Source organism: Cebus imitator, unplaced genomic scaffold, assembly GCF_001604975.1.
Source record: "Cebus imitator isolate Cc_AM_T3 unplaced genomic scaffold, Cebus_imitator-1.0 Scaffold33, whole genome shotgun sequence".
In the NCBI taxonomy this organism is placed as follows: domain Eukaryota; kingdom Metazoa; phylum Chordata; class Mammalia; order Primates; family Cebidae; genus Cebus; species Cebus imitator.
Window position 1 is genome coordinate 6862751 of NW_016107348.1, and position 26189 is coordinate 6888939.

The 26189-nt window shown below is 37.4% G+C and overlaps 1 protein-coding gene and 1 long non-coding RNA gene across 4 annotated transcripts in view; one reads left to right on the forward strand and one right to left on the reverse strand.

The window, feature by feature from the left end:
- Window positions 1-12495, reverse strand: part of LOC108301276 — a 29405-nt gene extending 16910 nt beyond the window's left edge. Inside the window, exons 1-2 of the long non-coding RNA XR_005199442.1 lie at window positions 12306-12495; window positions 6687-6848 (exon numbers count right to left, since the gene is read on the reverse strand). This is a non-coding gene — a long non-coding RNA (uncharacterized LOC108301276). The remainder of the gene's footprint in view (window positions 1-6686; window positions 6849-12305) is intronic.
- The window catches only part of HMCN1 (hemicentin 1), a 455928-nt gene that overhangs the window by 401401 nt on the left and 28338 nt on the right, over window positions 1-26189 (forward strand). For 2 of the 3 annotated variants that reach the window (XM_017524525.2, XM_017524527.2), the window contains exons 85-97: window positions 34-224; window positions 1844-1925; window positions 5580-5849; window positions 6413-6583; window positions 6717-6887; window positions 13094-13264; window positions 13445-13615; window positions 14307-14477; window positions 14648-14818; window positions 20147-20296; window positions 20587-20724; window positions 21818-21939; window positions 22542-22779. In XM_017524525.2, the coding sequence (XP_017380014.1) occupies window positions 34-224; window positions 1844-1925; window positions 5580-5849; window positions 6413-6583; window positions 6717-6887; window positions 13094-13264; window positions 13445-13615; window positions 14307-14477; window positions 14648-14818; window positions 20147-20296; window positions 20587-20724; window positions 21818-21939; window positions 22542-22779 (2217 nt within the window). Of the gene's footprint in view, window positions 1-33; window positions 225-1843; window positions 1926-5579; window positions 5850-6412; window positions 6584-6716; window positions 6888-13093; window positions 13265-13444; window positions 13632-14306; window positions 14478-14647; window positions 14819-20146; window positions 20297-20586; window positions 20725-21817; window positions 21940-22541; window positions 22780-26189 lie in introns of those variants that run through there. The other variant, XM_017524530.2, reaches the window with a different exon arrangement.

Genomic DNA, 26189 nt, shown 5'->3' on the forward strand with positions numbered 1-26189 from the left:
TTTCCTTTGTATCTATCTTACATTATTTTCCAGAACCTCCAGTCTTCAAAGGTGATTATCCTTCTAACTGGATTGAACCACTTGGTGGGAATGCAATCCTGAATTGTGAGGTGAAAGGAGACCCCACCCCAACAATCCAGTGGAACAGAAAGGGAGTGGATATTGAAATTAGTCACAGAATCCGGCAACTTGGCAATGGCTCCCTGGCCATCTATGGCACTATAGTAAGTCACACTGGAATGACTGATGCACCTTTAAACTCCCCCAGCCAATGCCCCTCTATAAGTGTCATAGATAAGAAAAATTTCTCTTACATTCCTATTTAAATCATAAAATCTGAATCAAAGAACTCCTTTTCAAAAACTGAAACAAGGATTGAAATAGATACTTTTAGCCTTTTCAAGTAAGTGCAAGCAGTGAGATAATTTGGCTGCCTCATTCCTTATCATTGACTTATTAATTAACATTTGGAGATAACCTCCTCAGACCTGTTTTAGGACAAGGAAATTGAAGAATTACAAACAGAGTAACATATAAATTATAGAGTAGATTTCACAGGAAGCTGATAACTATATTAGGCTTTTCCAAAGTTCAGTAATTCAGAAAATGAGTGGTGCTTTGGGTTATTATTCTAATTTGGGGGTCAGGTTACCCCAAAGTGAAATATTTTATCGAAAAATGTCTCAACTAGAATACACATGGTGAATTTGTTAAATCATATTTGGTGAGACCTCTTATGTGCTATTATTGTTTAATTAATTGAGATAATAATTAAAATATAGTATCTAATACCAAAACCAGTGGACTATTCACAGTCATTTAGTCTCCTTGATTTTACTTCAACGTTAGACATCACTTGTTGATTGGTCCTTTGATTATGAAATTATTTCTACTTTTGTCTGCCAGAACACAATGTGGCTCAGCCTTCTTCTTACCACTTTTCCCCTTTTCCTCTATTAATTACTATTTCTGAAGTCCTTGGTACTTCTAATATCAATTACTAATACTAATTTTTTTCACCATGTAATTTAAGATTCCTAAAAATCTAGTATCTCCAACCCTGAAACTCTTCCGAGTTCCATTTCTAGCTGTTCACTAGGAACTTCTGTTTGGATAATACGTTGAAATCTCCAATTAAACATCTAAGCCAACATTCCTTTCTCATTCTCCCAATCTCCTTTAATATCTGCAAATCAATTCCCCTTTATTGGCTTTGTTTTTCTTAAGGAGACCTGAATTCTTCTATTCACAAGACCTTCAGAGAAATCTATGACTCTAGTTACCAAAGCTAAATTTATTTAGTTGAAATCCTGTATAAATTTATACACACACAGAGACACACATAATGTGACCCACATCCTGTGATTTATTATTATAGGTAAATTAGTTTTTCACTTTCTCTCCTGAATTTCAAACTCTCTAGACAGAGGTCTAACTGAATGTACTTTTAATAATCCCCATTAGAAAAGACTCAATTTGTTAATTTGTCCTGCTTAATGCTTTTTAAGATATCTGTAAAATACCATTAGTATTTTTCTTCAATAAGATAATTTCAGATAGATGATCATAAAATAATGTAATTTTTGCTTTGGTTTCTTACCAGTTAGTATTCCTGGAGATCAATGATAGGCTATTTTGAAAAAGTTTATGCTTGGAATTTCTTTTCTTCATTCCCCCTGCTCCTCCTCCAAATCTATTTAAGAGGTTAGACATATGTAGATTTTCCTATTTCTATTAAAATTCCTTCTCAAAAATGAAATTTCAAATAAGCATCATCGTGAAAAAAGTGATTAGCCTGCTCTGTAGGCTCATATTTCTGTGAAAATGCTGCTTATTTCCATAGAATGAAGATGCCGGTGACTATACATGTGTAGCTGCCAATGAAGCTGGGGTGGTGGAGCGCAGCATGAGCCTGACCCTGCAAAGTAAGCTGCTTCATTAAACGTACTAAACACTTGATTTAAGAAATATTACCTAATAAAGAGTGTTCATTTTAAATCTATAGCAAGTTCATTCGTGGTAGCTCTCAAAGCATGGCTAATTTAGCTTTCTGCTGCTGATGGAGCACTTGTCATCAAACATTAAACTGACAACCCTTGCACAGATATTTTTTCTATTTTATCTAACATATTCAGTATAAGACTGCAATTGATCAGTGGCAGAGCTTTTTTATTACAACACATTCAATGGAGCGCCCCTTCTTAAAGTTCACCACAGTTATTCCAACATGCTTACAAAGATTGACATTTATGGCACTTTAAAATATTTATTAAAAATAAAGACTAATGTAAAGGAACTCAAAAGTGCTCCAGGTTGATGGCTGTAATCTTTCGTGAAATAACTAAACGTTCTGGGTGAGAACCTCAGGCTCATCAGGAAGCCCTTCAGTGAGAATTACTGGAAAACACAGTATTCATAATTGGAAAAACATGAAATACTCCAATGGACAACTGGAGAGTTTATAGAAGCATTTAGGGGCTGACCCAAAGACAATGTCATTGGTTTGAGAATTTAAGCAAGTCAAGTCATTTTGTGACTTGACTCAGTATTTAACAGAATGAATTTACATTTTCTTCCTTCACTATTAAGAGATGATCTACAGATTAGTCAAAACTAATTAGATTAGCTCTTAGCTGTTTGCCAAACTATATAATTCTCTAAGACGCAAATAGATTATAGACATTTAATAAGTATCTAAGACAATGTTTCACTAAAGAACATGTCTATCAAATGATAAAATGGGATGTCATTAGGAAAACATAGGGTTCTATGTTCAAATAAATCTGAGATAAAAATGAATTAAACAGAGTTCATGTATTTATTAAGTATATAAAGAACACTTACTATGTGCTCAGCCCTCCTCCTTAGGCTACCAAATTTCTTTACTGCAGAAATGTTAATAAGCTAATGCGAATTATGGCTCAACAAAAGGAGAATATGCCATATTTTCCCAATAAATATTGAGTGAATGTAGGTAGGATGCTACACAATCCACTGACCCAGTTTAAGAAAAGCTATACTCGAACAGCTCATCTGCACATACTGACAATAAATTCATTTTAATAAGTGAGGCATATTAAATAATCAAAAACATAATTGGTTCAAATTAGGATTAAAGTATCAGAAGCGATATTTTTAAAGTGTTTATATTTAATAATTATGTGAAGAAATTAATCGATCCACATGTGGAATTTTATTATTGTATTAATTTATAGCTTTGTATGCAATTGGGAATGTTTGATATGGTATCTAAATCAAGGCTCTGAGTTTATTTGATACCTTGGCCATTTTGATATGAGCAGACAAGTGTATTTAGTCATGTTGTCACTTAGTGTTGAGGGATAAACCTGAGGTATTCATGCAGCAACAGTTTATGTAATCAGGAAACTAGGAGAGAAATAAAAGCACCGCCCCTGAAAGTTTCTAGAGTGAAGTTAATATGAACATCAGTTAGAAGGCATTGTGTAGGGTGATGAGCATAAGTCAGAATAATGCTTTATATGACACTTGCTGAGAGAGTCAAACCTCACGTGAAGGAATTACTTTTTCAAAAGACATGTCACTGATACCTTTGCAGAAAAAACTAACATGTTAATATCACAATGAAACAGATTTTCGTTGTATTTTTGTCTTACTTGTATTCTATTTATACTAGATATACTTCTCGGTCTAAAATATGCAACCGCCACCTTGAATTATCTGCTATTTATTACCTCTCATTGAACAAATCATTCCACCTTTCAGTTCAATCTCACTGAGACACCATTCTTACCTATCATGCTCTTTCTCAAGAATGTATATGCTGCCCCCTTTGGTTTCTTATTTTAAGATTTAAACCAGTGTTTAAAACCCTGTATGCTGCTACTCTTCAGGGTGAACCATTCTTTCTATTCTGTTCATTGTCTTTAAAAAATAAAAAGCTAAATCCATCTCTATGTTGTGTCTTTCTCTCCAAGTGTTCTCCCCTCTCCTCTCTGTTCAAATAACGTTACCTGTTTTTGAAAATCCAGTTCAAGTGTCTTCTCCCCAATGAAGTCTGTCATATTCTGTCGTCTTTTCTTGGCACTATGGATCAATATAGACATAAGAATCTGCCAGCAGCTGCATGCAGTTCCTTTTACGGTCTTTCCAAGGACTCTGCTTGAGCCACTGTCATTTACTATCAACCCTGTTAACATCTCCCTCCTTCCTTTCTGGTTACCAGAATACCATTTTCTCCTGACTCGCTTCCTACCTCAGTGATCGGTTCTGAGTATCATTTATGGGCTTGTCTTCTGTCCATCTCTTAAATAATGCTGTCACAGTTGTTTCTGCCTTTGACCCTCTTCTCATTTTAGACTCTCTTCTGAAGCAATCTTACTGTGAAAGGCTTGCATATCTATAGTTCTTGCTCATCTCTATTCTTAGCTCTAGCTATGAATATCCTCCTGTCATCTAGACATCTCTATATGAATATCTTACAGATACCTCAAGCTCAATAGTCCTGAATGGATGCAAGTTATCATTCCCTACTCTTTATCCACAAATCCATTCTTCCTGTTGTGTGCTATTGCATTCTTGCTATTGCCCAATTACAGCATATTGTCCAAATCAAAACCCTGTAGTCATCAGTTCTTCCCTTTAACCCATGCCAATCCGTAACAAAGTTCTATCATTTCTACTTTCTTAATAACTCTTGGATATGTCTTCCTTTTCCTCTTAATTTCCAATGGCATGCTTTTGTTTGATCTATTGTTACTGTTGTTTATGCTCCCATATTAGTACACGTTAATTCTGTAGATATGCTGTAGCACAAATCTATCTTATCAGTGGACTATGAGCTCCTTGAGACTAAAAATAATGTCTTCTCTCTATATATTCTCAGCACCTAGCACAATGCCTGGCAAATAGCAGGCTTTCAATACATGGTTATTGAATATATGAATGATGACCAGTGATAAAAGAATGAGTTAATTAGCTGGGCGTGGTGGTGGGTGCTTGTAATCCCAGCTTCTTGGGAGTCTGAGGCAGGAGAATCTCTTGAACCCGGGAGGCAGAGGTTGCAGTGAACCGAGATCCCACCACGACACTCCAGCCTGGGTGACAGAGTGAGACTCCGGCTCAAAAAAAAAACAAAAAATGAGTTAATGACTCTTTACCTCAAAAATGATCAAAAGTGAATATTCACCACATAAAACACAGACAAGAATAACAATAGTAACTAAGACTACTGTGTGCTTACCCTGTTCAAAAGTTGTTCTCACATCCTCTCGTGGAGTCTGACAGGAATCCTCTGAAGTAGGCAGCATTGTTAACGGCACGGGGGCTCAGAAAGGTGGTAAGAAGCAGACATAGAATTTGAATCCAGGAAGCATGACTGTAGAACCCATGCTGTAGGCTAATCTGCTCAGGAATTTTAAATTTTTGACATTTACTAAAGAATTATGAAAATTGTATCAATGGCAATTACAATCTACAGTCTTAGGCAGCAAGTGTTTTTTTAAACAAATCAGTTTTTCAAAATTATGTTACCACATAATACATGATAAAAAGGGTTATAACTCCACAAAAACTGAGACACTCTGTGCTTTTTTCCATAGGTCCTCCTATTATCACTCTTGAGCCAGTGGAAACTGTTATTAATGCCGGTGGCAAAGTCCTACTGAATTGTCAGGCAACTGGAGAGCCTCAGCCAACCATTACATGGTCCCGTCAAGGGCACTCTATTTCCGGGGATGAGCGGGTTAATGTGTTGTCCAACAACTCCTTATATATTGCTGATGCTCAGAAAGAAGACACCTCTGAATTTGAATGTGTTGCTCGAAACTTAATGGGTTCTGTCCTTGTCAGAGTGCCAGTCATAGTCCAGGGTGAGTGTGATCAGAGGAACATCCATAGGAGACAGCACCTGGGGTGGCTCAAATCATGGAAATTATTAAACACGTTAGTCCAAGTCTCCTGTTCCTTAAGATACTTTTAGATGATGGGGAGAGGACAAAATCATCAAAATTTACAAATTGAAGGGCCTAAAGCAATACAGATTAGAGCTTTAAAATGCCAAGGTTTTAATTTAGAATCCCAAACTAAATTTTTGATTCACAGCTCAGTCAAATCTATTCTCAGAAATCAATGTGTATGTTTTGCTTTAAACAATTACTTACTTCCAAAAGGTAAACAGTTTGTAATCTTACTGGTCTCGAAGTCTTCCAGCAGCCATGTGCAAGTGAGTGAGGACTAGATCTGAGAAGAAACTCTAGTTAACTGGGGTTCTTCTCTCACTCTTGGATCCTAATTTTACCTTAAAGGAGAGCTTCCAATAAGCTATTTCTCCACAACTCTATATTTAGCTCTGTAACCAGTGTATATCTTAAGTGAAATCTTTACAAGTTTGTATTTGCCAAAGCTAAGACAAAGTACCACGTTTTATTTGCAGTTCATGGTGGATTTTCACAGTGGTCTGCATGGAAAGCCTGCAGTGTCACCTGTGGAAAAGGCATCCAAAAGAGGAGTCGTCTGTGCAACCAGCCCCCTCCTGCCAATGGTGGGAAGCCCTGCCCAGGTTCAGATTTGGAAGTGCGAAACTGTCAAAATAAGCCGTGTCCAGGTACACCTCTTTATTTAACTGATAGGCATGGGTTTAGCAGACCTTCATTTCTGTTTTCCACCTATGAGTTGCCCCAGTGTCAGTATTCTAACTTAAAACACACCCGATGGTATAATGGTTCACTTTTGTATAGTGGATGGTAGCTGGTCGGAATGGAGTCCTTGGGAAGAATGCACAAGGAGCTGTGGACGCGGCAACCAGACCAGGACCAGGACTTGCAGTAATCCGTCAGCTCAGCACGGTGGGTGGCCGTGTGAAGGGAATGCTGTGGAAATCATTATGTGCAACATTAGGCCTTGCCCAGGTGAGAACACACTGATAACACTAGGATAAGAAAAACTTTTCTATTTTAACTCCTATGAAATAATTATATTCACCTTTTCTTCTTCATTCTAAGAAGATGTTATGGGTTCTACCCTTGAGAATATGTTCATTCACTATATACTTAGTTCTTTTTCATGGGTAAACTTGTAAAGGTATTCATAGACATTAAGCAAAATACTTGATTTAATTGAACATGAAGAAAGTCTCCAAACTAGAGTGTATTTTTCAATCATGTAAAGAAACCATAAGTATTTATAAGGTCATAAAGTAACGTCTAATCCAGCCATCCATTTCCAAGTGAGAAAAATGAACCCTAGAGAGGTTAAAGACTTGCCCAGAAACACACATCTGGTGAGGGGTAAGTACTAATCGCTGTAATTCACTAAATACTTATCATACAATAGGAACCATGCTAGATGCTTTATATTGTTAATATTGCATATTGTTACTGACTTTGTATTTTAGTACTCTTTCAGATTAAAGTGACAAATCAAACAAGCCTAAGTAGAAAACTCTTCAGGTATTATTGCATCCAAGAATTTGGACAATGTTTTTCCTAGCATGTTTTCCATCTCTCATCTCTGCTTTCCTCCCTTTGTCTTTATTCTCTATTATACTCTTTCCATGTGGTGGAAAAAAATGACTGCTGGCAGCCACTGGCTCACAGGGGCATTATAATCTAAGTAAGGCCTCAGAGAAAAAGAGTTCCCTTGTCTCTCAGAATTCATACCAGTCCCTCGGAAAGAACCCTGTTTGCATTTGCTTGGATCATATGCTCACCCCTGAACTCAAATGAGTCCAGGAGAAGGGTATTTTAATAACCAGCTTGGGTGAGCTGCCTACCTACTGTAATGAGGGGCAGAGAAAGAAATTATGCAAAGTAGAGGAGCTGTTCGTTTATTTATTCATTCATTCACCCAACAAATATTTATTGAGCGCTCACTCTGTCATCAAGGCATTATTCTAGTTGCTAGAGTTACAATGATAAACAGTATCTTTCCAGTGTTGATCAACACACCCAAAAAACTCAGAGAGTTGAAATGATGGGGTACAACTTGGAGACCTATCTTAGCTGGAATGGTCAGAAAAAGAAATACAGACAAACCAAAAAGGGACAGGTATTCAGTACATTGGGTGTTGCATCCTATTGTGCAGATGAGGAAAGATATAGAAAATAACATTCAGTATTATGTATGCACCTATGCAACAACCCTGCATGACCTGCACATGTACCCCAGACCCTAAAGTAAAAGAAAAAAGAAGAAAATGATATTCAGTAATTCACTAAGGATAGACAGCTAATAAAAAGTGAATCAAAGATTTGAACCCAGATTGATCTAATTACTAAGCTTATTTAAATTGTAGGTATCTGGATTTGCAATTCAGAACTTTGATTACATTACAGAAACAAAGTACTGTTCTGACATCTTAAACAAGAAACCATTTATTTTAGTCTTTAAGAATTTAAAAGCTGGTTGTAGTAACAGTATGTTCTAAACGTAAAAGAGCAGAAAATGCTTGATCAGAACAATTTTTGTGTAATTCGTCATCTATAATAACTATATAATAACTAAATGATATTTGTAAATATCCTAAAAGCCAGTTTTTTCTCTTCATGTTGAGTAACTACTTGCTATTCTATTGGCTTGGTTTTTTTTAGGCTTTCTCTAGTTATTTCCCCCAGCCCCTCAACCAATTGAATTTAGCTATTGTTTGAGCATAATGGTGGTGTCCTGGAGCACTTCAATGAGAGCATGTATTTCTTCCCAGCAAGAGCATGTATGAGTTTGTGATGCCATCTTGGTAGGTAAACAGCAGCTGCTGTAGGAATATCTATACCACAACAATCAGCAGATGCTACAAGTCAGTTTTCCTCCCCACCCCCTAGAGAGTTGGTGGCTAAACATTTCTCAGCTCACCACTGCAAAATGGGTAGCCAGCCTAAGACAGCCTTTCTCATCCAGAAGGTATGTGAAAATCTAAGGGGCAGAAGATACTTGCTTTCAGTACAATTTATTTTTAACAATGTTGAACTTCTAAAAGAGTTGCAAGAACAGTATAGATAATTTCTATTTAACACTATCAAGTGAAATTTTATGTATTTCCTGAAACAAGGACGTTCTTTTTCATGCACATAGTACAGTGATCAAAATTGGGAAATCTGATATTGATACCACTATTATCTGATTTCATTATCGAATCTTATGATCTAATCCATAGCCCATATTCAGATGTTGTCAGTTGTCCCAGTAATATCCTTCATAACTCTTTTCCCCCCATTCCAAGAACCGATCCAGGATCACACTCGCACTTATTTGTTGCGTCTCTTCAGTCTCATTTAGTTGGAACATTTTCTCAGTCTTCTGTCATGACTTTAATGTTTTTGAATGTACAGGCCAACCATTTTACAGAAGACAATTTCACTTGGATTTGTCTAACATTTCCTCATGATTACACGCAGGTTTTGCATTTTGGCAGGAACACCACAGAAATGATTTTGTGTCCTTCTCAGTGCATCATTCAGAAGGAACATATGTCAGTTTGTCCCATACTGGCGCTGTTAACTTTCTTCTCTTGTTAAAGGTGGGATGTGTCATTGTACAGTTCCCAGTTTTGCTTGTATTATTAGTAAGTATTTTGTAGGGAAACTTGGAGACTATATAAACATCTTGCCAACCTTTCACACTAGTTTATCATCCATTTCTGATTTCTGCTTCAATCAGTTATTAGTATGATTTTTGCAAAATACCTGTTTCTAACTCATCATTATCTTCCATATCTGTTATTGACTTCTACTGTAAAGAACTTTCTCATTTCTTTACTTTTTATATCAATAAGAATTCAGGTATTATCCAATGGTATGATGCTCTGGTATCATTCGGTGGTTTATCACAGTAGAACCCAACCTTTTTGGCACCAGGGCCTGGTTTTGTGGAAGACAATTTTTCCACAGACTGAGGGGTGGGGGGATGGTTTCAGGATAATTAAAGCACATTATGTTTATTGTGCATTTTTATATATAATGAAATAATCACACAACATAAGGTAGAATCACTGGAAATCCTGAGCTTTTTCTCCTACAACTAGAAGGTCCTTTCTGGGGTTGATGGGGGACAGTGACAGATCATCAGGCATTAGATTCTCATAAGGAGAACATAACCTAGATCCCTCACATGCACGGTTCACAATAGGATTCGTGCTCCTATGAGAACCTACTGCTACTGCTGATCTGACAGGAGGGGGAGCTTTTGTGGTAATGTGAGTGATGGGGAGTAGCTGTAAATACAGATGAAGCTTTGCTCACCCGCCAAGCGATCCATGGCCCATGGGATTGAGGACCCCCAGTTTATCATACACTGTCATTATTTATAGTGATGTTCACATTATCCTAGAATAGGTTAGTGGAGGCAGGCATGTCCAGGCTGGTTTCAGTGTTCTCTTGAGATGTCGTCATGATTCTCTGAGTACTTCCTCACTTTCTGGCACAAACAGTTACTTCAAACTTATTTTGTAGCTTCCCCACCCCAGTTAGAAGAGTGTTTTTAAACTGCGAATCTTTTTTAAGATTTATATATTCAGGGAGGGCCTATCCTGACATTTGAGAATCATTGTCATTAAAATACATATATACTTACAAGTTAAAAGAATGAGCACTTTTTCAAGTGTCTGTCTGGAAACTGTTGAGAACTTTGAGCAAAGCTCTTAGCTTACACGTACATAGGATTTACTATGTGTCCTGCGCTGTTCCAAGTACCGTTCTTCTATGAACTCATTATTGCCCACCTCAACTCTAATAAATTATCTTTTATTTGCATGTTGCAGATGATGAAACTAGGCACACAGAAGCCAAGTCACTTGTCAGGACGGCATGGCCTGTAAGGGCAGAATAGTTTTTCAGGCCCAGCATGTCTGCCTGGAAACTCCGCCCCTAGCATTGTGCTCCTCTACCCTTCTGTAATTAAAACTGCAAAGTAGTGTAACAACAAATTCAATTATAATATTTTGCACTTTTCTTCCCTACTAATCCCTCTGTAGTTTTTAAAAAAATATTTTAACTTTCATTTTAGTGTCGGGGTACATGTTCAGGTTTGTTATATACTCATGACTCAGGGGTTTGATGTACAGATTATTTGTCACCTGCATACTTAGCATAGTATCCAACAGTTTGTTTTTTTTTTTTTCCTAAATCTCTTCTTCCTTCCACCCTCCCACCTCAAGTAGGTCCCAGTGTTTGTTGTTCTCCTCTTTCCATGTGTTGTCATTATTTAGCTCCTACTTGTAAGTGAGAACATGTGGTATTGGGTTTTCTGTTCCTGAGTTAGTTTGTGAAGGATAATGACCTTCAGTTCCATGCCTGTTTCTGCAAAGGATGCCATTCTTTTTCATGGCTGCATAGTATTCCATGGTGTATATGTACCACATTTTCTGTATCCAGTGTACAACTGTTGGGTGTTTTGGTTGCTTCTGTCTTTGCTATTGCAGATAGTACTTAATGAACACAAACATGCATGTGTCTTTATGGTAGAACAATTTATATTGCTTTGGGCTTATACCCATAGTGGGATTGCAGTTCTGTTTTTAGTTCTTGTTTTTTTCTGGCTAGATAGCATGATGTTTTATGCCTTCTCCAGTTTATATTACCATTCTTCCTTTTTTCTTGCTATCATTCCATTTTTATAAAAGAAACACTTGAACTCCCCAACATTATATGTCTTGAAGTCCAGTTCTAGTTAAGATTTTCCATATTGGTTAAAAAATAAAAATAAAATGGTCTTTAGCTGAAAACCTGTGTTTATATGTAATAGAAATGACACAGACATTAAATGAACAAATGTTACCCAATTGTTAATCCTCCAATTACAAATGCATCTATATTAAATGGCATTATATGGTAAGAGGTTGGGGCTTTTGTTAGCCAACAGCCTTGAAAATAAAATACATTGAAATAATTGGAACTTCAGAGTTTTTGAAATCATATAGTCTATATTTGAGGAAAATGAGCATCCATAGCCTGAATATAATACAGAAGTAGTTTTGAATATCTGCCATATATTTCAAGGCTTTCTTCTTTCCTCTGAGGTTTAGCCACTTTTTAGTGCAAATTCTTGTTGGCTAAAATAGATTTGTGTGACCATGTTTTTGTCTACAAATCACAAGGATAATTAGTCAAACAGAAATCCATTAATTATAAGAAACCGTAACATGCATTTTAAAGTATTTCTCTAATTAAAGCAGACAAATGATAGTTTCATTACATGGTTTTCAACTTGTTCTGGGGAATATTTACACTCAGCCTTTGAGGCTCTTATTTTTTCTCATATTTTGGTTACACCAGGTGACCAGAAGATGTACTTTATGAGCTCCTTATCTAGAAAGTTCCCTGAAAACAAAAAATGACCTGGTGTTCACCTGTACGTAAGGAAAGCCATAATGTTGAGTCTCAGCCCATGTACCTGGTAAAACGTAAGGTTGTTTTACTCTTGTGTCCAATGGCGTAATGTGTTAGTTACCAAAAGGAAGGCCTTAATATCACTCCTTGGAAACTCCTGGTCAGCTTTTTATGTTGTTTAGGAAGCAGGTTAGCATGTTATTCAGAGCTTTTAATTCATGAACATTTGTAATGGAGAAACTTTTTTAAAGAATTACAGCTGTGCAAATCATCACGTTGTTGAAAGATCCAAGTACATATGTAGGCATCAAGCTGAATCAGGCTTAGGATGTGGTCTCGCTGTCTAGGGTCCAAATTATCTTTATGGAAATATTTGTGTTGTCCATAACCACATCTCAATCTGTTATACAGCCTTGTTCCCAAACTCCCAGTTCCTTCCACTTTCCCCAGAGCAAAGAACACAGACAAATACTTAGCTAGGGCTTAAACACTCAGACTGTGTTTATATATAGTAGTTTGAGTAAATTTAATTGTAATAAAATAGTTCCTTTGGGTGATTTTAAGCATTTATATTGGCATCGGGTAAGCCTTCTGAATTTCCCTATAGACACAAATTCCTTTGAAAATCTAACCAGAAGGAGAAAGAATGTTGTTTGTTATGTTTCCTTTGGTTCAGTTTCAGTTCTCTTAGATTATGGGCTGATTAGCTCATTACTGAGTTAATTTATTTATATAATTTTGGTTCTTAAACAAGCACGGTTCTGTGACTTGAAACTTTGTCTTTGGGGTGTTTGTAGTTCATGGAGCATGGAGTGCTTGGCAGCCTTGGGGAACGTGCAGCAAAAGTTGTGGGAAAGGTGCTCAGACAAGAGCAAGACTTTGTGATAACCCACCACCACAGTTTGGTGGGTCCTACTGTGACGGAGCAGAAACACAGATGCAAGTTTGCAATGAAAGACATTGTCCAAGTAAGAAAAATACACTGTTTATACCTTTACTAAATTAACATCTACTTAGGTAGCATGGCAATAAGAATCTGCCCCATTCTAACTGTGCCCACAAGAACATCTCTGAAACTAACAATGCCCAGATGTCAAGCAATGGTTTCTAGGTAGTAAGAAAGCATGTACATTTTTCCCTTGTTCCAGTTGATGGCAAGTGGGCGACTTGGGCCAGTTGGAGTGCCTGTTCTGTGTCCTGTGGAGGAGGTGCCAGACAGAGAACGAGGGAATGCTCCAACCCTGTGCCCCAGTATGGAGGAAGGAAATGCGAAGGAAGTGATGTCCAGAGTGATTTTTGCAATAGTGACCCTTGTCCAAGTGAGTGTTGGAAACAGTGAGTCAACATTATACTTTCATAACGTTTCATTATTATTTTAATTACTTAAAGTTGTAATATTCTGTTACTTGGTTCTTTGACCTTTGGTTTAGGATGTCAGAATGTTGTAAGGTTGCTGTCATGTCTGTATAATACCATAGATGTCTTCGATTCATAGGGGCAGGAGCTGTATCCTATTTCACTTGCTCTATGTAGGACTAGCTGCAGAATGTAAGAATGAGAGCACCTTTGCATGCTAACTCTTCATGATGCTTATGATTCTTTGATGAAGGCAAGTAGGCAGCTCTCTGCCTTAATTCAGTCATCAAGCTGGATTTTTAGACCCTTGCAGCAACTTGATATTTGGAACTTTGAGTGACAGTGTATCCTGAATTTTACAGTCTTGGCTCATCAACAGCAGAGTCCCTGTCTCATTTATACCTCCAGCTCCTGGAATTTTTTAAGACTCAATAAATGTATGTTAAATGGAATCACACAAACACTGGAATGTATACAGTTTCTGGTCAAAACCGGAGCTAAACTGTCTTCCTTTGGAAGTTGCCTGTTTATAGGCTTGTATGTTTTGTTTCAGGTGCTGAGCAGAGACTTTTTCATACTTTTTGGATGAATGTCATTTTGAGCACTGCTCATTCTGAGGGCTCTGTTTTCATCTCAGATGATTCTGTCTTGTAGCCCATGGTAACTGGAGTCCTTGGAGCGGCTGGGGAACGTGCAGCCGGATGTGTAATGGAGGGCAGATGCGGCGATACCGTACGTGTGACAACCCTCGTCCCTCCAACGGGGGAAGAGCTTGTGGGGGACCAGACTCCCAGCTCCAGAGGTGCAACACTGACATGTGTCCTGGTGAGCCTCTTGATTTCTGGCAATAGAATGAGTAAAGCATTTCACTTAGTGCTCATCGTGGCAGCCCCATTGCTTCAGCCCTTAAAATGAGAGTTGTGTAGGTAGGGGCACCCTGAGTGTAGATTTTGAAGCCAGTCTGTTAACTGTGACCATTCCATTCTTGTTCACAGTGGATGGAAGCTGGGGAAGCTGGCATCGTTGGAGCCAGTGCTCTGCCTCCTGTGGAGGAGGAGAAAAGACTCGGAAGCGGCTATGTGATCATCCCGTGCCAGCTAAAGGTGGCCGTCCCTGTCCCGGAGACGCTACTCAGGTGACCAGATGCAATGTACAAGCATGTCCAGGTAAGCAACTAAACTGGAACCTTGGTAACACATTTAGAGCCTTTGTGCAAATTAGAGAAAGGTGCCACAAATTACAGAACAATGCCAACCCTGAGAGGAGGAATTCGGAAAAAAACAGTGTACTTTCTTGCTCCTAATTGGTACAGCTCTGTATCAACCCAAGGCTGGGTTCTAGCCGAAGCTTTCTCCCTTTCAGGCTTCCTGGTAAAAGGATATAGCCCAAGCCTTGACAGGAAAAAGGGTGAGGCAGAGTGGGGCACAATGGGCTGAGACTCCAGACTGAAGGTAAGGTTGGGCAGTACCTAATGATCTAAAGAATGCCATGACTGGAAGCTGTTCCTCTGAGGATGGGCATATGAAGGACATGAGTGTGGGAAGTAAAGTAAGGATCAGTTCAGTCCGAGGAAGAAGAATGGGGAAGTTCAAGTATCAGGTGCAGCCTGAGTCATGCATCACATCTAGCAAGTGATGTAAAAATTGAGAAGTCTATACCTCTGTATAAACAGAAGACGGGCCTTAGAAATACTTTTTTGCTGGGATTCCAAGAAATTGCAGCTAATACTAAATACCTTCTCTCAGCAGGCAGGCTTCTAAAGGTTGTAAGATGACCAACAATAACAGTTTTATATTGTTGAAGGGTCAAGATATCAATTAGACTTTCCAAAGCTTTGAAGGTTCCTTAGAAATAAAATGTTCCTGAAAAAGCAAAAGTGAGAGAGATTTACATTTAAAAATGTGTGGGCCCTAGACAAGCTAAAGGAAGTTGATGGGTCTACTGCCCTCAGCAGCTGTTCAACATATCGACTAACTAACAAGGACTTTGAGGTTCTAACTGAGGCATGGTGTTAGCTTCAGTTGATGCATTTTTGTAGCTCAGCCCCTGGTGGTAGCAGGGCCCCTGTGGCATCAGGAAGTACAAATGGGCTGACAGTTTGGGTTGCAGAGTCTGGCAGAGAATTTCAGGGATCCTACCCAGGTATTCAGAAGTAGGAGTCTGTTGAGCACTGGGACTCAAGTCCCTCTGTGAGACAGAGAACCAGGGTCAAAATGTCATCAGAGACCCCGAGAGCTAAGTGAATTAGTGGCCCTCATACTCCCCTTTGTCCCTGTCTAAGACTAAGGATAAGAACCAGAATGGCCTACCTGGTCCTGACTGGCTGGCTGCTTTCCTGCATCATCTTGCAGTATGGTTACTGTACTCTATGCTCTCTGCTGCTTTTGCCCTCTCAGATGTGAGAAGCCACTACCCCAAAAGACTGACACTTACTCCTCCTACCGAGAAAGCCCTTCTGCCCTCCCCAGCATAGTTAAACTTTCTTCTCAAATGTTTCTAAAGTAGATACCATGCACATTAGTGCATTCCAACCTTATATTTATTTGTGGGATTTAGATTGTTTCCCCTCACCCCACAATTCAGACATAAGCTCTATGAAGGCAGGCTTCGTGTCTTTTTTCTGACCATTTTTTTCTTCAATTCATGGCAAACGAATACAGGCCATGAAGTTTGCATCAACATGAAAAAATGTTTTCTCCCAGTATTAGTAATAAAAGTAGTCTAAATTAAAATGGTAAAGCGTATACTTACTGATATTTCCGAGACTTAATACAATTGTATTTCTCTCCAATATGTAATGCAGGCATACCTCAGAGATATTGCAGATTCAGTTCCAGGCTGCCACAAGGAAGTGAATATTGCAGTAGTGCAAGTCACATAAGTCACATGAATGTTTTAGTTTCCCAGTGCATATAAGAGTTATGTTTACACTATTCTGTAGTACTATTAAGTATGCAATAGCATTGTTTCTAAAAAACAGTTCACATGTCTTAATTTTAAAATGCTTTATTGCTAAAAAAAAAAAAATACTAATTATCTGAGCCTTCAGCAAGTCATAATCTTTTTGCTGTCAGAGGGTCTTGCCTTGGTGTTGATGGCTGCTGATTGATCAGGGTGACAGATGCTGAGGGTTAGGGTGGCTGTGGCAATTTCTTAAAATATGAGAAGAATGTTATTTGCTACATCAACTGATTCTTCCTTTCATGAATGATTTCTCTGTAGCGGGCCATCCTGTTTAACAGCACTTTACCCACAGTAAAACTTTCAGTCAGTCCTCTCAAATCCTGCCACTGCTTTATCAACTAAGTTTATACAGTATTTTAAATCCTTTGCTGTCATTTTAACAGTGTTCACAGCGTCTTCACCAGGAGTAGTTTCCATATCAAGAAGCAATTTTCTTCATTCATCTGTAAGAAGCAACTCCTTTTCCATTCAAGTTTTATCATAAGATTGTAGCAATTCAATCCTATCTTTAGGATATACTTCTAATTCTCTTGCTCTTTTAACCACTTCTGGAGTTAATTCCTCAACTGAACCCTCAAAGTCATCTATGATGGGTGGAATCAACTTCCAATCTGTTAATGTTGGTCTTTTGACCTCCTTCCACAGATGTTCTTAATGGGATCTAGAATGATGATCCTTTCCAGAAGGTTTTCTGTTTACTTTGCCCAGATCCATCAAAGGAATCATTATGGTAGCTATAGCCTTAGAAAATATTTCTTTCTGGGTTTTATGTTTGTTTGTTTGAGACACAGTCTCTTTGTCACCCAGGCTGGAGTGTGATCTCAGCTCACTGCAACCTCTGGCTCCTGGGTTCAAGCAATTCTCCTGCCTTGGCCTCCCGAGTAGCTGTGATTACAAGTGTCCACCACCATGCCCAGCTAATTTTTTGTATTTTTTTTAGTAGAGACAAGGTTTCATCATGTTGGCCAGGCTGGTCTTGAACTCCTGTCCTCAAGTGGTCCACTGGCCTCGGCCTCCCAAAGAGCTGGGATGATAGGCATGAGCCACGAGCACCTGACCTATAAAATGTATTTCTTAAATAGTAAGTCTTTAAAGTTAAAACTACTCCTTGATCCATGGCTGCAGAATGGATGCTGTATCAGGCATGAAAGCAACATTTATGTCCTTGTACATCTCCATTAGACCTCTGCAGTGAACAGTCACATTGTCAATGGGCAGTAATATTTTGAAAGGAATCTTGTTTTTCCCTGAGCATTAGGTCTCAAAAATGGGCTTTAAATATTCAGTAAATAATGCTATAAACAGATGTGCTGTCACCCAGGCTTTGCTGTTTCATTTATAGCACAGAAGCAGAGTGATTTAGCATGATTCTTCTGGGCCCTAGGACTTCTGCAATGAGCATTGACCTCAACTTATCGTCACCAACTTTGTAAGCCCTGCACAAGACAGCCCGCTTGTTCTTTGGAGCTTTGAAGCCAGGCACTGATTTCACCTCTCTAGCTGGCATCTTCTTCCAAGAGAAGACTGTTTTGTCTACATTGAAAATATGTTGTTTAGTGTAGCCCCCTTTATCAATAACTTAGCTGGCTATGGATAATTCGCTCCAGTTTCTACATCAGCATGTGCTGTTCTACCTTGCACTTTTGTGTTATTTAAATGGCTTCAGTCCTTAAGCCTCTTGTCTCCTGCAGCTTCCTTATCTCCCTCAAACTTCGTGGAATTAAAGAGAGTTAGGGCCTTACTCTGGATTGGGCTTTGGCTTAAGGGAACATTGTGGCTGGTTCGACTTTTATTCAAACCACTCAGACTTTCTCCATATTAAAAACAAGGTTGTTTCACTTTCTAATCATTTGTGTGTTCACTGGAGTAGCACTTTCAATTATCTTCAAGACTTCTTCCTTTGCATTCATAACTTGGCCAACTCTTTGGGGCAAGAAGCCTAGCTTTTGGCCTACATCAATTTTCTACATGCCTGCCTCACTAAGCTTAACAATTTGCAGCTTTTGATTTAAAGTGAGAAACATGAGACTCTTCCTTTCACTTGAACACTTAGAGACCACTATAGGGTTCATACTTGGCCTAGTTTTAATATTGTGTCTTAGGAAATAGGGTGGCTCGAGGAGAGGAAGAAAGTCAGGGGAATAACTGGTGCTGACGGAGCAGTCAGAACACACAAAACACTGGTTCAGTTCACCATCTCATACGGGTACAGTTCATGAAACCCCGAAACAATTACAATGGTAACATCAAAGATCACTGATCACAGAACAACATAAAAGATATAATAATAATGAGAAAGTTTGAAATATTGCAAGAATTACCAAAATGTGACACAGAAACACAAAGTAAGCACGGGCTGTTGCAAAAATGGTACCAGTAGACTTTCTCATCACAGGGTTGCCACAAACCTTCAATTTGTAAGAACCGCGGTGTCTTCAAAGAGCAACAAAGCAAAGTATGATAAAACTAAATATGCCTGCGCATGATAACAGTATCTGAAATACCTAGTGATCGCTTTTAAATGTATTTAATTAAAAGACATTAAATAATGAATATTTATGAATCTCACTATCAGCTTCTTCCCAGTATGTTGCCCTCTCTTGTCAAAGCATGAAATTCATTTTGAAAAACATTCATTAACCACCTATTCTGTGCTAGTCACCAACCATTTTGTTGAATAATGGAAAGAAGGCATTAAATTAATGTTGAGACACTTTAAAAAAAATGTGTAATAGTTTTGCAGCCAGATTACCTTGGTATGAATTTTATAGCACTGGCAAAAGCATAGTATCTCTCAAGTTAAGCGTCTTTCAATATAGTTGTACTATGAGGAACTTCATAAACCCACACTCTAAAACCAAGACCGAACAATGTCCTTAGATAATCCACGTTTACACTGGCAGTGACCTAGAGGCTGTTTTGTTGTTGAAGCCTCTCCTTTTCCTGGATGTTCTCATGAAGGAGGCAATAAATAAAAGAACATAGGGTTTGATGCCAAGCAGATCTGCATTCAGATTCTCATTCCACCACTTTCTAGCTATGTAATGATGGGAAAGTTGCTTAATTCCTCCAAACTTATTTTTCTAGTCTGCAAACTATGGCTATGTAAAGCTACCTTATAGAACTGTTGATAGGATTAAAGGAGTTAACTCATATTATGTTTAATGTCATGCATGACATGCTCAATAAACTCTCGTTGTAAATATCATTTCATCACCACCAACACACACATTCTTTATTTTTAGTGTGGGGACTGGACACTGATTGTATTCTTTGGCTTATGAAATATTAATAACACTGTGATGTGCACAGATTGGAAGGATCCTAGATTTATGGGGGATGATGGGTGTTACGTGAAAGTAGAATGTTTTAAAAGCTTATTTATTTCACTATTAAATTCAGATGTCATATGACCTTTTTGATGTTTGAGAGAAGATTTGTAGCATCTCTGAATACTGGCCTTCTTTGGTCCCATGTAATGTTGATGAAATTGCATCCTTATCCAGGAATGTTTTTTCTTCCCCCAATAGGTGGGCCCCAGCGAGCCAGAGGAAGTGTTATTGGAAATATTAACGATGTTGAATTTGGAATTGCTTTCCTTAATGCCACAATAACTGATAGCCCTAACTCTGATACTAGAATAATACATGCCAAAATTACCAATGTACCTCGCAGTCTTGGTGAGTCTTTGCTTATAGAAGTTGTTCATAAGCCTCTTTTAAAAAACATATATTACTCTTCATCTTGTTACTTCCACTTAAGGTCCTAGAGAATGCTACTACTGAGTCATAAGTATAATAATCCTTAGCTCTATTCCAATGCTAAGCTTTTAAAGATACATGAAGTACTGGTATTTGTTTCTGGTATTCAACATTATTTAGAATTCACCCTTGTGAATAATGTGCTATGAAGACAATAAAATAGACAGTAAAATTTTTGCTATCACCTCATTTATCCTTTTTTTCTTTAGGTTCAGCAATGAGAAAGATAGTTTCTATTCTAAATCCCATTTATTGGACAACAGCAAAGGAAATAGGAGAAGCAGTTAATGGCTTTACCCTCACCAATGCAGTCTTCAAAAGAGAAACTCAAGTGGAATTTGCAACTGGTTAGTGTTAGCTGAATTTAATATTCTGTTGTTAAAAAGTGATTGCCAAAATTTCTTAACCATTGGTGGTTAAGAGAAATACATGTTCCCACAGAGAATAATCTGAAACTTTTGGATGCAACCTTATCATAAGTGATAAAAAGCAATTTCATATTTTCCTGTAAACTTGTACTAGCATAAGATCATAAGAGGCCATGTGTTCTCAAGCAGTAATTTTTATACCCTAAAAGTTTTTCTCCTCTCCTCTTTGGTTCTCTTTTAAAAAATATTTTTTCTTTAAATCCTATAAAGAACTTGATAGACCCTCACTCTAAAACCAAGACAGAATAGTGTCCTTAGATAATCCACGTTTATATTGGCAGTGACCTAGAGGCCAATGTGAATGTGGATTATGAGTTAAAGAAGGAAAATGAGTTACTATTACTAAAGACCTTTGTCTTTAAACCAAGATTCAATTAGGATGCTTTATAGCAATCCTTTATGAAAAAGATAGACACAAAAACAAGCACACCTAAAGGCTTTCCCCTATCCCTAGTCTTAAGGAGTATGAGTTAGCTATTCATGACGTTTTCCATGTGCATACAGATGTTTAGAGAGCTCCATTTCAAGCCTCTTCACAGTTGGTCAGCCTCAACAGCAGTGACCTTTAAGGAAGAAGGGCTTATCTTTAACCCGCATTTAATCAGTGGAGAAGACAAGTGGATCTTTTCATCCACTTACTAAGATGTCCTTTGCTACTTTTTGAAGCATCAGAAAGAACAAAGCACTGTGGCCAGACTAGTGGTTCTCGCCAGTCACAGATAATTCATTTTTATAAGTCTGCTTTGTCATTACCTGTGAGTTTAAAGGATAAAATTCATGTACCTTATGCTACATTTTTGCTGCATAAAAAGAAATGTTTAAAAAAAAAACTTAATCCAGCAAACGTAACTCTTTAATCGGGATGCTAAGTGCTAATTCAGTTCTCATCATCTATACTTACTCAAGGTTGAACTCCAGTAACATAGCTAAACTAGTGCGTAAGGTAAATCTGCTCTGTGCTTACACAAACCATATTTTTTTTGCTGTCAAAATGAATGCATTATAATAACAGGAGAAATCTTGCGGATGACTCATATTGCCCGGGGCTTGGATTCCGATGGTGCTTTGCTGCTAGATGTTGTTGTGAGTGGCTATGTCCTACAGCTTCAGACACCTGCTGAAGTCACTGTAAAGGTAAAATGCCAGGATAACTTGTCTTTGCTGCTTGTTAGAGTAATGATGAGCATGAGTCAAAGGTCCATAGAATGAGCACGGATAACTTGTTCACTTTGTTGGGGAAATGTCCAAACTACTGAGGTTATAATAACTATCTGATTTTTGTTTAAAAGTCTTCAGAGACAAGTTTTTACAAACTCTCTTAGTGGTTTTACCACCCTCCTTATCAAGACCAAGATCAAATACTTGATGTAAGATATTTAATTTTCTTTAGACAAAGAAGGTAGTAATTCTTACATAAACGTTTTTGTGTATCATCCCTAAAATATTTCAGAAATTAAAGGATAGCAATCGCTCTTTCCCATCTTTGTTCATGACCTACAACTTTGAGTCTCTTATTAAACTGAAATTTATGACAGCAAAATTATGAAACTATATTATAATTAAAGAGTTCAAACTTTGTTATTTCCTGAACACTACTGCACAGTTATTATAAGAAGTATGGATTTGCTGCCCCTAATCCTTTTTCCCCCTCATTCTGCATTTCATAGTCCCCCTAAGGGGACAAAAAAAAATAGCAGGAGCCATACTGATCCTCGAATCCACATTGTTCTCCTTAGGATTACACAGAGGACTACATTCAAACAGGTCCTGGGCAGTTATACGCCTACTCAACCCGGCTGTTCACCATTGATGGCATCAGCATCCCATACACATGGAACCACACCGTATTCTATGATCAGGGACGGGGAACAATGCCCTTCTTGGTTGAAACACTTCATGCATCCTCTGTGGAATCTGACTATAACCAGTTAGAAGAGACACTGGGTTTTAAAATTCATGCTTCAATATCCAAAGGTAATTTGATTCAAGGAAAATCCATATTTTTATGCCATCTAGTCATTCTAAAGGGTAAAATGAAATTCAAAATAAGGCCATTGAGGCCTACATCTAACATGATGGTATCAGGATTTTCATGTGTGTTGTTCAGTAAAACCCTCTGGAAAAGCCAACCCATTTGGAGTTCCAGTACATTTATTTTACTATTATACTTCTTATATACTACACATTGGGGTTGCTGTTCTATTCTATATATGCAGAAAGGGTTAAAAACACGTGTCCAAATGCTTTTACTTCAAATAATAAAGTCCATTTGTTGTTTTGAATTTTATAATTGTCAAGAAATTTATTAAATTCCTGAAACATAATGCAAAGGTATGTCTTAATCTAGTCAAAAAGAATTTTTATATTATTTTAAAAGCAGCTTTTTAAAACCATGCCGCAATAATCAGTATTCCAACTGTCATTTCTTGTTCCTGGAAGCTATAATTTTTGAACTGCTTTTCATTTTCTGAGCATGGTTCTGCAACTCTTGATCTAAGCAGTCGTTCTCTGCTGTGTGGTTCTTTGATGTGTCTGAGATTTCCTTTTCAGTCGTAAGAGCCACCACAGCAATTAACATTCCATATTCTGTGGCATTTTAATGCTGGGATGATTTTTGCATGTAGTCATGTTAGGTATTTAGTGTTTATGTGACTTTAAACTTTAGGCTCCCATGAGTTCACTTAAAAGGATTTACATCGACCGGGTGAATATGTTTTCCTGTGTGCCAGCTTTCCTAAAATAGAGCCAAGTAAATTTTAAACATCACTATTTTATCACGTTTAGCAGATATACTAAAAATTTGTTTTCAGTGTTTACTCTTGTTCCCATCAGTCATACCTATGACCATCTTCTTCTTCAGCTTGTATCAAACTGCTTCATAAAATTTGAGATCATAGTAATCTGAAAGTACGAGCACGGAGTTTTTGAGGTAATCACAGATTCATGAAGCCTTATAGCCAGTGACACACCATTGCCACCACGACCTTATTTTGCTATTGCCATGCCTGTCATGCCACTTGAACAAAAGAAATGAGCCAACAGAAAGAAGAGTTACATTTTCTTTCCTCAATTATGCCTGCTTTTCAAATCTAATTTCTGTTTCTACTTTTTTCAATACTCATCTAATTAAAAAAAGATAACTGGGCACAAATAAGTGAATTTCTACCATCTGGAACTAGATTTAAAATGATTTCTGAAACGTCATGTACACTTTAACTTTTTCCAAGCCTAAAACTGCTTAAAGGTCTTTGTGGCATCTTTTAGTGTGTTTGTTGGGGGATCCAAGTCCCATAATATAAAGAAACACACTGTATGACCTTTAAGACCCCTTACTGTCCTTAGACACTGTGACTCCGTGAATTACATCCAATATGTGTGTGTCATGGTTATTGATATAGTTCATGTAAATTGTAAGAACTGTGTACTTACAATTTGTTTCTGAGCAACCATTAGGGGGCAAGCTTGCATTCCTGGTAGCTCAACTAGCAAACTGTGTTGAGTCTAGACGAGAGCTAAGTATGGTTACAGTAAAATTAGAAGCTTCTGGAGAGCTTGTTGAAAGTTCAGATTTCTGGACACAAAGATTTTTGGTTTCACAAGTCCATGGTAGGGGGCCTGGGAGTTTGTATTTTTAACACAGACTCTAGATGATTCTAATATATGTGGTCTGCAGTCTGGCTTTTGGAGGCTACTGGTCAAGAAAACACAAATATAAGTAAATCTCTTTAAAATATTTTACATCTTTAAAATAAATTTCTTTAAAAAACTAAAAAGTATATATTTTACAAACAAATCAGAAAGTATCAAAAATTTATAAAGGAAAATATAAATTTAACTAAATTGTTAAAATTTCTTCATGGGGAGGAAAAAAGTCAAATGAGAAAGTAAAATATCCACCAAGAAAAAATACTTACATGTTATTGACAACAATGATTAACCTTAATACATACAAAGGTGCTTTAAAATCAGAAAGGGGCAAATAAACCTCAGTAGAAAAAGGCATAAAGGAAATTCACAAAAGAGTAAATAATGACAAATGTGAAGAAACTGTTTACCCTCATTAATAAGCAGAGAAACGTAAATTAAATCAATGAGTTATCATCATTTTCTGACTAGAACAAGGGTGATGACTGCCCAGTATTACAGAGGTATGGAGAAATGAACACCCTTACACACTGCGGGCAGGGGGATAAACTGGTTCCACATTTCTGGAAGGCAGTATGTATCCAATAGCTTTTCAAATGTTCATATCTTTTCAGTTATCTCATTCTGGGAGCCTGTCCTATAAAAACCACAGAAATAATAGCCAAAGATGAATGCTTAGGAAGTTGTATCCAGTGTTATTTACAATAGAAAAATAATAAATATCCTCAAAGGAGGAAACAAATATGTAAGTTATGGCACAGCTATCTAATAATCACTTAAATAGTCCCTGAAATTGTTAAGAAATATTTGGCTCATTTATTCATTTAACAAATATTTGTTGAGTGCCTACTGTGTACTAATCATCATTCCAGGTGTTGACAGCCTCACTGTAAACAAGTAACAAAGGGGAATGTTCATGACAGTCATAACTGAAAAGCACTGGACAGTATGAGCCAAACCTGGGTTGCCCGCACCTGGGCGATTATAAGAAAATCTTTACACTGGTTCAACACAGATTCTCAGGCTTCTTTCTTGCCAATTCTAATAGGAGTGGGAACAAGAGAATCTATATTTTTAATGGGACTTCCACATGGTTTTTATAACTAGTAAACCTTGGCAATGATCAGTCTGTATATCCTAATTTAAGTTTTAAGTATGTGTTCATAAAATTGACTGGAAGGAAAAACATCACAATTTGTTCCATGTGACAAGACTATGGGAATTTTATACTTTTCAAAGTTTCTACTATTATCATACATTATTATAAACAAATAATTTAATTGCCTTTTACTACCTTGAAATAAAATTGTAACAATTGAAAATAACATTTTATAATATGAAATTAAAAGGATAATAATTCATAACATATATTTTCATATGAAAATCTTTGGACAAAAAGGAGTGGTTGTATATTCAAACATACATACTGAATCCTAGTATGATTATTTTGGAAACATGAAGAAGTCTTAGTAATGCTCTGAATGAAACAGGGCAATCAGCCATCAATTCATATGCAAGTTGCATTCCTAGACTTCATGACCAAAACACCAAAAGCATTGACAACAAAAGCCAAAATAGACAAATGGGACCTAATCAAACTCCACAGCTTCTGCACAGCAAAAGAAACAATCATTAAAGTGAATCGGCAACCAACAGATTGGGAAAAAATTTTTGCAGTTTACCCATCTGACAAAGGGCTGATATCCAGAATTTACAGAGAACTAAAACAGATTTACAAG